A 12,665-nucleotide genomic window follows, 5' to 3' on the forward strand; every position below is an offset into this window, starting at 1 on the left:
ATTGTTTTTAATAAACTTTTGTCTCCAAGCTGAAAGACCCTCATGGGCCTCAGAGGGATTTTTTTTTTAGTAGTGTCCCTTATGAAAGGGAAAGCTTGAAAGTCTTCTTGCAGTATTTGGCATTGGTCTGAATTTAATGCAGACTGCAGGCAGGCAGTTTGGTGAAGTGATACTGGGACACTCAGGCTGCATTTTCCTCCTCTTTTGCCCTCCCTTATGCAAGGGTTGATGTGAACTGCAAATGAAAGTGTTTTTTTTTTTTTTCTGTCCTTTGGGAAGCTTTGCTTTGAATCACTTCCCTGTCACAGCATCATCAGGCAAATATTTGTCTCCTTTTTTTCCTTTGAGATGTCCTGACAACACTACTGGTAGGGAACAGGAGTAACTTTGAGCCAAGCTGGGAATGCAGTTGTATCAATCTCAGCCTGTTTGAACTTGCTGATTCTCTGCAGCAAGTAGTTGCTTAAATATCTGTGAATACAGCACAATTATTCAGAAATGGTACCCTCCTCCCCTTTGGATTTGTAGATCAGTATCTTTCCTCTCACTCATGCTTACATCTTGCCTTTATTCACAGCAAAGCAAAATTTTATTCTAGGTTAAAAATACAACATGCTTTGTGTGCATGTGTGTGTATCGTATATCCTTAGGTATCATGTATTGGCAGCTGCATGGCACTGGTTAACTTTGCAGACTGTCCGGGTAGCGCTGGAAAGGGATTTCTAATCTGCCATTTGAACATAATCACAGGAGGCTTTTGCAGCCTTAGCGCACCCGGCTAGTCTTGGTGGATCTAAATAATAATACTCGTGTCATCCTAATGATGCCGTCTGCCGCCCCGCTGTAAGGCTATTTTTGTTTTGCTGGGAGAACCTCATTGCGCAGGGAGGCAGGCAGCACGGCAGCCCGCGCTGAACTTGGGGGGATGCTTACGGCACGTCTGTGTGGCAGCGATTCCCGGGGGGATGCCGAGGGGGCTGCGGCACCCACGTGCTGCCGCACACCGCTGCGCCGGGAGCCTCGCCGGGACCGCCTTAGCCCTGAAAGACACAGAGCTAATGAGGATAACGAGCCGCGCCACTGTGCCGGCAAGATTGCAGCGCTTGGGTGCCGAGGGGAGCGCTGGCTGGGGATCTCCTGCTGAGTTTGGCTAAAATGAGTCAGCCCTTCCCAATCTGAGACTTCCCCAGACCCGTTCGCCCCACCCTGCTCCTTCTCTGGATGCGTTGCAATGGCTTTCTTACCTGCATAGCCGTGGAGGTGTCTTGCTGTTCAGCTTCTCTTTGTTTATCCCACACTAGTGTTCAGCGCTGGTTACCACTAGAATATTTGGTGGTACTTTAAATTTGTTTTGAGATTGCTCCACAGTTGTAAGAGGGTGTTCCCCAAATGTTTTGGGTTTTGGTATTCCAATGGTTTTGGTATTCCAGTGTCTCTTGACTTGATGTGAAGCATGCATCTGTGTCTGAGGGCTTTTGGGGTCATTTCGGGTTTTTTTGAGGATACAGATAGCAAACAAGCCAAGAAGAGAAGACAAACAAACTCATCCACATACAGATGTTGTCTGATTTACAAAATTACCTGCATCTTTCTGGTTCCTGTGATTACAACTGGCAAGGGCTGAGTGGATTGCTCTCTTAAGTGGGTGATGTTGGTAATTAGCCCTGGAAATACATTGTCAATACAGATTCTCTACATGTTTTAACGAACAAACAAGCAACTGACTAAACTCTTTAACCCAAGGGTATAATGTTACTGCACTTTTGAGGTAAGTTCCAGTCATATTCACGAGACTTTTAAAGAGAGGGTTAGCAGCAGTATATTAAGTGATTGCTTCTAAAAATGCTGCTGCTACCCTTTCTTTTTGTTTAGGATTTGCTTCCCATGCCAAATGGCAGAAGCTTAGAAGAGGACTTCCCTGTGTGTTCCTACATTTCTAGACAATTTGGGCTCAAGTAAAATTTGTTAAGCAGAATGAAACTAAAACAGTGACAAAAACAATGTGACATAGAAATCTCTGAAAAGAGATTTTACCATTAAGTTTTGAATGCTGTCTTCTCTTGCTGTGTGAGACATTTTTCGTTCCATGAGGCCTGAAGAATGTCATGGTCCGAATTTCAGCCTGTCTTGGATGCATCCTGCAGTCTTGTTCGTTCTGATATGGTGACACAGAGTTGAAGCTTAGACAAAGGAGGCTTTTGGGTTTTGTTAAACAGAGGTGTTTGGTCATGTTCTGAATTATAGATATGCTTTGTCTTTGCTGTAGATTGTAGGGGGTTTGATTCTTCAGAGATTGTTTACTGTTATTTGAAGGCAGAAATGTAAGTGACAGATCTCAGGGAAGAAAACAGTGGAAGAGGTAAAGAATTTTATCAGCTAAGTTGTACTTAGGGATCCAACTGGCTCAGTTCTTCCCAGACTAGCTTGGTGGACCTGAGTAACTCTCTATGTTGGAGAAAAAAAATATATATTTTAAATAAGGCGAAGGATGGAAAGCATCAGTTTTATTCTTAGTCTCTGAATGGTTGGATGTGTGGCTCCCTTCTCTTTAGATAAGCATCAGATGCATGAGGATCATCCCCTTGATTTTGTGATCACACTGCTCAGAAATCATGAGTGAGATGAGGAAGAGCCCTGTGCAATACAGTAGAGTATAGGGTACATCTAGTGGTAAAGTGGAGAAACTTAGAATAATATGTGGGATATGAAGCCAGAACCTGAACTTGATATTGTCAGATGATCTCTCTGGACTGATAATGCCCGGATTCATTGGCCTCCCAACTGCGTTTCCACAGGCGTGGAGATGTGAGGGAGGAGGAGGGTGTTTATACACGCACTGGATCCTGTGCTCAAGAATTAATCTTGATTTAGATGCTGGGACTTTCCCAAGCAGGCCTCAGTGAAATTGCTTGCTGCTCCCCCTCTGGACATGCTGCTCCTTCTAATCAGACCTACCTGGCATAAACCTCTCTTGACTGAAAGCCAGCACTGCTTGTGCTGCCATCGTTACAAGGGAGAGGCTTAACCCTGGACCCTGCTCAGAGGCTGCAGATACACCCTTTTGCTCCACACCTTCCTTTTGCCCGGGTGTCCAAGCCAGGCAGGCCCTTTCTCTTAGGCATGTGCAGCATGTCAGCAGCCATGGAAACCCAGGGTGCAGTTACAGTGTGGATTTTCTCCCCAGAGCTGGAAATGAGGGATTCCCACGCACGCTGAGGGATGCTTCCTTTCCAAGAGTCCAAAAGTGGCACTGATCAGGTTATTTGCATGCAAAGCAGGAGCTCCTGGTTTTATTCCTAATTCAGTGGGACCCAGAGCAGCTGCATCTTGCAGTTGCCTCTCTCAAGATGCTATGACTCCTCATTCTAGCCTTGAGCCAGCCAGTCAAAACCTGCCCACGTTCTGGTTTTGGCATTGAAGCTGTAGGCTGCCCTGTTTCGGGACCTCCAGAAAGCTTATATGATCAACATGCAAATCCTCTCGGCATTAAGAAAATACAGCAGCCCTTTTTGGATATGCGGTAAAGACTGGGATGTGACCAGCAGGAGCTGGATTTCACTTCAGTAGGACACATGCTTTTTTATTTTTTCCCTCTCCTATGAGTCACCTCCCTTAGGCACTGATCCAGCACCATCCATGGGGAGAAAAAGGAGTAAGGCACTTGAGTTCTGCAGTTGTTTATTGTTACAAAAGTCTCAGTCCTTCAATGAAAAGTACCGGAGTATTCACTTGCTACTGTTCTGGTGGAATATTCACCCTTCTGAAATCACTCTCTGCATTACAACATGGGGCTGAAAACTTTTTCTGCCTGTTTGTTTTAAAAAAAGAAAAAAAATAAGGCAAGAAGCTGGGGATATTCTTGTGCAGTATCATCTTAGTCATCCCATTCACGTGACAGTTAGAGGGAGAGGAAAGTTATGGCAGAAGAGGGGAAGTGGAAGGTGATTCTCATGGGGAGGATGGAATGAAAGGCAGTCAAGCACTTGAGAAATGTGATTTTGTTGAGAGGGCTGACTGGCACATGGTCGTAGCACAGTTGGATCCTCTTGGCTCACCTATGAAATTCCTTGTGTGAGGAGGAGGGAAGAGATTACGAGGGGAGCTTTTTCACGCACAGCTGTGCCGCAAAAAGCCTAGCGTGTAGCAAGTTTTCTGCATTTTTTGCATAGCAGTTCTTAAACACGGAGAGTTTAGTTCAGAGGTGGATCAGACCTTGTTTGGAAAAGACTTAATTTCCTCTTTCCATTTCAGGATTATTCTTTGCAAATTCTTCTGGCTTTCTGTCTGGTCTTGTTTTAAATGGAGTTCCACCACTTTCTCTGAGAGGTTAATCAAGGCTAGCTACCATTTAGTGCAAGGGAGTCCTCCCTAGTATTAAGCTCAAATTTTTATCTCCTTCCTTACATCCTGTGTATTGCGGTTGCATTTTAGTGTTCCACCCTCAGTACTGTCCAAGTGTACGTGTACTTGCATGCGTGCTGGGGAGACTAATAACCACCACATGAAGTGCAGGTTTTAGGGCTCTGTACCTTCCCCAGCTTGTCTGCTGTTCTTGGGTTGCTCTGTAGGATGGCTCAGAGCCACAATTCATTGATTTAAATCAGGAAAAAAAGCCAAGTTTCATCCGCTGTGGCTGTGGCTCTCTTCTGAGCTGCAGCAGGGAACACTTCAGAGCTGCTGGCACATGTTACTGTAACCTGTGTCTGTGGCTGAATATGAGCAATTCTGTGCATGTCCTTATGCCCTTCTTTATTTGCACTACATTCTCACTTAAAGTGTTGAGTGTATATCTTTATTTTTTGGAACTGATGAATGTCGTATCATTTTCCTTCATCATTGTAGGATGCTGAAAGCCAGGCTGACTGATGAGCCTGGCTGTCGTATTCAAAGTATGCCAGTGTTGTCAGGCCAAAATACGTTGTTATAGTCACAGCGGGAAAATAACTTCCAAGCGCAGCTTTGTTCCTGTTCTCCTTGTAGCTTGGCAGACTAAACAGTGAGATCGAGCATTTTCAGCATTACATGTAAGATCTAATCAAGGCAAATTCTTCTAAAGGAGGATAAGACACAAATATTCACCCCCTCCCCCTGTTAACTGTAGTTAGGAAACTTTTGAAGTGAAATAAGCCTTGGTGAAGGGAGTGTTTAAAAGAAAGGTTGTGGATGTGGATGTGACTTGGCATCTGCTGCAGTTCAGCGAAGTTGGGTGATAAATGTTTTCTCCAGGCAGAATGACATCCATGTTGCAGAGTAAAAGAGAGAGATGAAGATTGTATCAATCCTTTGTACTGCTTGGCTTTATCTTGGCGCTTATCTTGGGCTGTAGCTCTAGTAATCTTTTTCCTCTCCACCCTTGACTTGAGGTAGTGAAACTTGCTTAACCTGCCAAAGGAACAAACCTGCTGGCTGTAACGTGGACAGGTTGCGACTCTCTTTGAGAACTCTGGAACCTGCTGCTTTGGTTTTGGATTTTCCTTTTTTCCTTAATGATTGCATGCAGAGAGCTATCGCAGTGGCTGTGATATTCGACCTACACAGTAAAAGTCAAAGGTGCAAGTCAGGGTGTCTTCCTGTTTATAGCTCAATAGCTCAGGCTGCTTCCTTTCAAATATGCAAAACTAAAGCACAAGGGATTCCCACATTCCTTGGCTGTGGGTACGGATTCTGCCCTCGCTTTTAGGGCATGGCAAAAGGGCGTGTGTTGCGGGAAGGAGAACTGCAAGCTGGGGGCAGCGATGGGGCTTTGACATCAGCCATAGCAAAGCCCCATCGCTGCGGTGCTGCACCCACGCCAGCAAGCGCTGCCTTATTAGCACACGTTCTATCGCAAACGTGGCTGGACTGCTCCAGGGACTTGCAGGAGCTGCTGTGTTTGCGTGTGTTAGGTCACGCCAGGCAGAGGTGCCACGTTAGACCGACACTAACCTGGAGATCTCAACAGTTTCTCCAGTTGGTACGCGGTGGATGTGCCATCGCAGCCCTCTCAGGTAGGAGCAGCTCCGTCAAAACAGGCGGAGTTCAACAGGTGGACAAACGGCAGGAGGAAAGAACTCGGCCCCAAGGAAGCTGTTTTGCATGGGTAGCTGCTAAACAGGAGTTGTGCATGCTTCTTACTGGCAAAAAGGAGACCTTAAAAGAAGGTAGTAACAAAAAGTCCCACGCTTAATGCATAGCAGGTTTTTTTGTCGTTCATTTGTTTTCAGGGTGAATGTGATTTAGATTGACTGCTTTTGCTCTCCAGCTCTCAAAAAAGTAACTGGCCAAGTAATATTAGCTGTGCATCAGCCAAGCTGCCAGAAGGTTAAGCAAGCAGGCCATGTGTGTGTGCCTGGGGTGGGGGGACGGAGAGGCACATGCAAAAGCCTCTGTCTTCACTTTCAAAAGCTCATGGAAACTGGAAAGCAGTCTTTATCAAAAGGAAAAAAAAAAAGGCCAACAAACCACCTTCCAAGTTTTGCTTTGCCTGTGCAATTGAATACTACATTTTGTTGTTCCCAGATGTTTTTTTAGTTTTATCTTCAACCATTTGTGGACAGAAACTCTTTGAACAAATAACTGGTTTCTTCTCCCTTATTCTTGCATGCATACAGACAACTGCTCCTCACACTGTTGATTTATCACCCCTAGGACGCTCAGGGATTGACGTAGCTAGCATGACACATTAAATAAGTGCCATAAGGAGGAAAGAAAAAAAGACCAGAAAGATAATAAAGACAATGAGGCACTACAATAACTGTAGATGCCTTCCCTGCAGATTTTGTGAGACCAGCTAGCACTGGATTAATGCGGATAAGTCAGTTATTATAGCTTTGGTGCCTATTGCAGCGAGGCTACCCGGGGGCCGAGGCAGGTGAGCGCTCTGCGCTCCAAAGGCTGTGTCAGTGCTCCAGCTTCTCCCTGTGTCACTTTGAACCTGGAGAGAGCCAAACCCTTGGAGCTTCAGCCTTCTTCCTGCTTCCGGTTGGGCGATTGGCAGGGAAAAAGGTCAGACAAATTCATCAACACTTCTGTGATGCTGTACCCAACCAGCTGAGCACATCTGCACACAGATGCTCTCTCCCCATTCAGCCTCCCACAGTGTGACTGACAGGTGTCACTGGTGTCCATCCACCATTTGTGTGACTAGTAAAGGTTACTTGGGGGCTGGGAAAAACATGTTTTTCCCCATGTTGACATGGTCCTCTGAGCAGTCCCAGCCTTGCTGGGCATTGGAAGCAGGCAGTAGCTAAACAGACATTTTAATCTTGTGTCGGTTTTGGTACGTGTGGTGCTTTTGGCTTGAGTCTGTTCCTGCATAACACCCTCAGGAGCCCGGCTGTAGTTTGAGACAGTAATTTAGATGTCTTTTTTTTTTTAAAGTTTCAGAGAATGTGAAAGGAAACATTTAAAAAGACATTGTGTGAGTGGAGTCTGCTCATGGGTCAGTTCGGTCCAGTGTGTTATCTTGAAGCATCATGCCCTTGGCATCCACAGCTAAAATGGATTTTATGTCACAACACCCAAACAGTTATGAGGACATACAACACTTGTCTAGGTTACAACATTCTCTCATGTTTGAACATGATAGCGTGCAGTCAAGCTAAATGGCACAGTCCTGAGCCGAGTTGGGGGTGTGACTTCTGAAGGATGTGCCCAAATGCAATTAACATTGTCTCCCTTCTGTTGCTTCAAAGTCAGTCATGGACAAAGGGCAGCTCTCTCCTGCATTCACATTTGTACCTATTAGAAGCAAAAACTTCCATAGCATGTAGGAGCCTCTTTTTTATTTATTTTTTTTTTCAAAAGCACTATAAATTTGAAGTGAGGCTAAAGGCCCTACTTTTTTTTTTTTTTTTAAGTTGCTAATTGAGCTTTTAGTACTCAGAAAAACAAGCACGAGAGCAATGCCTCTGAACTAGACCACAGTGTCTTCCTCAGGATGCAAATACAGAAAACTGAGAGGCAAGCAGGTCAGGTATACAGGTATTCATAAGATTGCTTCCTGAGCCATATTGTCCCTCTCCTCTTTCCACTGTCTTTGTGACGAGAAACAAGTGTTTTCCTGGGGAAGCAGGTTTGTGAACATGCTTTGGCAGCAGGGAGTTTTGCAGGCCAAACCTGCTGCAGCTGAACAGCATGACCAGATATATCTTGACTTCAAAGCTGCAGTTGAAAATCAATATTCGGGTGCACCATTGTGTCACAAATGAGAAGGAAACAAATGTGTTTGAGAAGTGTTGTTCGGATGTTGGCATATACCGATCCATTTGGGTTACTGTGTGAAACTATCCAAGGAGAGCCAGCTGAAGATTTTTTCACTGAGAGAAATGGATGCTGAGCCGTGAAGTTTTATTTACTAGAGCACCACAAGACTGGGAGGCTGGGCCTGTAGATGACTGTGCAGGATTAGGCAGAAGCAGGACCTCTTGGATGATGTGGGACAGGCACAATGGTCGTGGGGCCAGGCAGTAGCGGGGCAAGTGCTGTGCTGTGGGTCGGGGCATGAGGGGGAGCTGTTGGGCCCCCTGCCATGGCCCTGCCTGGTCCCAGGCGCTGCAAAGAGCCTGTGCTGGACCATGCCCCAGCTGTCTTTCAGAAGTGCAGTCCAGTTTATGGGATCTCTGCTGGTATCCTTTAAAGGCAAACCTTAAAAGTCATATCAGCGTTAAAATGTACGCGGACCTTCCACCCCGATTTTCCCGCTGACAGTGTCTTCTTCCCCCCTCCTGCTCAGGCACATGAAGATTCATGAGAAGGATCCGAACAGCACTGCAAGCACAACTCCCCCGTCGCCGCTGAAGCGCAGGCGATTATCTTCGAAACGGAAGTTTAGTCACGATGCCGAGATGGACAGAGAGGAGAGGACACCTGCAAAAAAGGTTCTATATGGGGCGTGAAGCAAAAGTCTTTCCTGGCTGCTCCTAAACTGTCAACTGTTATGTTCGTGCGGTCTGCACCAAAATGTGGTCTTGTTATGGCCCTACATGTATCTTAAGATGCCATGCTTTTCCTGAGTAGCCAACACTGTTGTCTGAGATTTAAAATCAATTTCTGATTTCAGAGATTGAAATAATTTTTCTTTAATTCTTTAATTTTTGGCGGTTTACATATGATTTATATTAGATATTTGATGTTGGATGGCAAGGATGAATTATTATTTTGCTACTGCAGCTTTTCCCCTACTTGTTTTGGTTTTTTTTTTTCTCCCATTTACTTCATAATAGTCTTACAGGACAGTGATTTGAACTTTTTAAAAACCAGTGTTTACAAAAGCAGCAACACTTTAAATCTAATTTTGTCTCGATCTGGAGGAAAAAAAATCTGTAGTAAATTTCCCTTTCACAGTAGCATAATCTTGTATTATTGGAGTTGCCAGAGCAATGAGGAAATATTTATTTGAATGCTAGACATTTCCATTAGGGTTTTGTTTATGAAATATTTTAGTGCATTTCTGTCATTTTTATAAAACGTGTGGTGGCTGCCAAACTTAACCCTTTCCACTTACTATCTGTTAATGGCAAGCTAGTAGCAGTTCCATTTAGCTCAGTATCCATTGTTTCTGTGCGTGCTTTTCTCCCTGTAATCAGAAGAGGGCTATAGAAAACATGCAGAAGTTCATTGCTTTTCCCTGGACCACTTGAGTTAGGAGCTGGCAGTATCTCAGTGGCATAAATAATTGAGGCCGACAGCTCGCCTGGTTTTCTGAAGGGGGAGGAATGCTAGTTCAGTGGTATATAAACATATGGGTTTATAAGTTGTTCAGTCGCAGTTTCTAATTAGAACGGACTTATCCGTGACTGAGACGCACACTTTGTCTCCTGCTGAGCCTCCTTTTTCATCTTGCATGTTCTCACACATGCGCAGAGGCTCTGTCGTTCACCCTCTATTGCCAAAATGAGTCATTTCTAGTCACCTGCAGCAAAGTTATGGATGAAACCCGCTGCTTCGTTTTTAAGAGAAGGACTTCAATTTGATTGCATGTGTGGTTTGTTGCTTACAATTTGGTCTAGTGAGGTTTTTTTCCTCTCTTTCTGAAGGTTGTCGAGGATGGTCACTCCGGTGAAGGGGATAAGAAGGCTGACGATGAAGTTTATCATTGTCCAGTGTGTTTCAAAGATTTTTTTTGCAAGTATGGGCTGGAGTCCCACATGGAGACACATCCAGATAATTCACTGAGGTAAGAAATAGTCCTGAGAGTGTCTCTAGTCATCAGATGGCCATCAGGAGTCTGCTGGGGAGGAACAGGAGCCATTCAGTCCTCTGCACTGTTAACTTCTCTCCTTTGTGATTTTGAACAGATTTTTAAATGTTTCTGCCTGATCTTATGTCACCAGGGTGCTGTAGGACTTAATTTTATTATTTTTTGCAAATAGAGGAAATCTTGCCAGGTAATAGATCAGAATGTTTTAGAAGAAATCACGGCACCCTGTCCTCCCCTCCAAAGCCCATCACTATTGTTACATCAGACTGTAAAATGCCAACAATGCAAAATTTTAACAAGTTAAATTAAAGATGCTTAAAACATGAAGCAAAACTTTATAAAAGTATTCAGGTACCAAGCTTGGGGAGAAGGGAGGCAGCTGGATGTGAAGGTTTTGTTGTCTGTCTCGGGAGGGAGTCAAGATAGATGAGTTTCTGGTTCCAGACTTTCAATAAAATGCGTTATGCTTTTCTGCCTGTTGAGGTTAGGGAATGATTTGGATTTTGGCTTAAATCAGCTTCTCTTAACAAGGAAAAATTAGCTATTAATTGTTTGAGAAGATGCTTAGATGTTGTGTTTTGATTCAAATAATTGCCCCTGGGACTCCTGATACTTTTCTATTTCCTGTTTTTTTACCATAGAAAAATGTAGATCCAGATACATGAAGATATAAAAGAGATATTCCAAGTCTAGTTTAAACATGTAGAAAAGTAGCTGTTTTAGAAAAGGAGATTGTCCCATTTGCAGCAGCTTGTCAGTGTTTTAAGCTTGTTTTGGGGTATTGGACTCTGATGCTCTTTTTGAAAGGGTGCAGAATTCAGAATCTTGATGTGTCAACACTCTCTCCTGAATACCAGTTTCTTAATAGAATGGCATAGAGCATAGCCATCCCACTCTATTAAATGGGAGTAATTCTATTAAATTTTTCCTTCTTTTAGATTTTAAAACTTTGGTAAGTATGTGAAAAACCATTTAAAAGGCGTTTTAAGTGCTGTAATTACTGGGGAAAGGAGTTGGAAAGCTCTTTCTAAAACTTGGTCCAGCAAATAGCAGTTAATTAAATGGAGTTGACTGTTTCTGAACTTTTCATTATCGAGCAAAACCGAAACAGTTGCTCTCTGGTAAGAGCTCTGCAGCCACCACAAAAGTAAGTGTGATGTAATTTTGCCATACGCTTTATGCTTTAGAGAAGGCGGCTGTTATATGAGGCTTATCCTGGCATTCGCCTCATTTTGAAGCTTCTGTGACAATATGACCTCTTTGCAAAGTTTTATGCCACAGACCTGAGTGGAGAGGTGGATTCCTTTGCTTTGAGTGATGGATAAAAGATAACAGAATATATTGGCAGTGTTGCAAGGCAGACAGGCATAGCTGTGCAAATATGTAGTTCTTCTTCATGCAACTATTTCTCTGAGATTAGGAGTCTTGCTTTTGGATAATAATACTCCCCTGAAGCAGATTTTGCTACCCTTGATTGCGTTGAGCAACAAAGACTAAAATGTGTCCCTATATCAAAGGCATGATTTTCTGTCTCTGCGAGCGTGAATTAAGGCTGGTGCAGGGATGCCTGTCTTCATGGGCTTGTCCAGATGATGGTAAGGGTTTTTGTCAAATATTTGCTTTAACAATTTAAGACATGTCAGTGGAGACAGGGCAGGACAAGGAAGCTGTGGTTCTCCTTGGTCAGCTAACATGTTCAAATGCAATTTGCCCTGCCTATCTGGTTTAAAACACACCTTTTGTCCTAGTCTAGATAAGTCAAATAGCACTGTCTGCTTGGCCTAGCCCAGCAGAAAATCCTCTGGTAAGCGGAGCAGTCTGGGCTGCTGTTAAGGTGACTTTTTCATCCCAAAGGAGATGCGTTTGAAACCTTGGCAGGCAGGAGCTGTAATCCCCTGGTTCCCAGGGTTCTGCAAGACTGTTTCTAAGATTCAGCGAGATATGCTGAAAGTAGTGCGCCTTTCTCAGTCCTGAGTTCATGTGACTGAAATTATTTCTCTTGGTGAGGCATAGGGGTGCTTTTCTGAGTGAAAGACATGAAGAAAATAATATTTTACTAGAGTATCAGCAGGAGGCATATGTGTATGGGTACGATAATGGTGGGAGAGCAAACTGCAAAATGTTAGAAGGCATTCCTCAAATCCTGGTGCTTCCCTGTTATAGAAGTCAAGAAGGAAGAACTCCCCTTAAAGTTCAAACAAACAAGCCTAGCAGCTGTGTTTTGAGCAAAGAGCAGGAAGCAGAACACTCGGTCTGTTTTTATTGCCAGTATTGTAAAAGTAGAGACACTTGATCAGGACTTCTGTGAGGCAGGTATCAGATGTTGTGCATCCCAGTGCCAGATGCTCTGGTCTGGCAGTTGGTTTGCAGCTACTGCTTTAGGTAGCCCAGCACAGACTGTTTTGTCATAACCAAAAATAAGTGATGCTCAATCTGCCTAACCGTGCCTTCCTTTGTAAACCAGGGGGCAAACATCCGACTTTTT

At 44.0% G+C, this 12,665-nt stretch overlaps 1 protein-coding gene across 10 annotated transcripts in view; it reads left to right on the forward strand.

The window, feature by feature from the left end:
• RREB1 (ras responsive element binding protein 1) overlaps nucleotides 1-12,665 on the forward strand; it is a 126,706-nt gene that overhangs the window by 76,579 nt on the left and 37,462 nt on the right. For all 10 annotated transcript variants that reach the window (XM_082045611.1, XM_082045614.1, XM_082045612.1 and 7 more), the window contains 2 exons: nucleotides 8,714-8,858; nucleotides 10,017-10,156. In XM_082045611.1, the coding sequence (XP_081901737.1) occupies nucleotides 8,714-8,858; nucleotides 10,017-10,156 (285 nt within the window). The remainder of the gene's footprint in view (nucleotides 1-8,713; nucleotides 8,859-10,016; nucleotides 10,157-12,665) is intronic.

This window comes from Streptopelia decaocto (genome assembly GCF_964273445.1).
Source record: "Streptopelia decaocto genome assembly, chromosome: 2".
NCBI classification, from domain to species: domain Eukaryota; kingdom Metazoa; phylum Chordata; class Aves; order Columbiformes; family Columbidae; genus Streptopelia; species Streptopelia decaocto.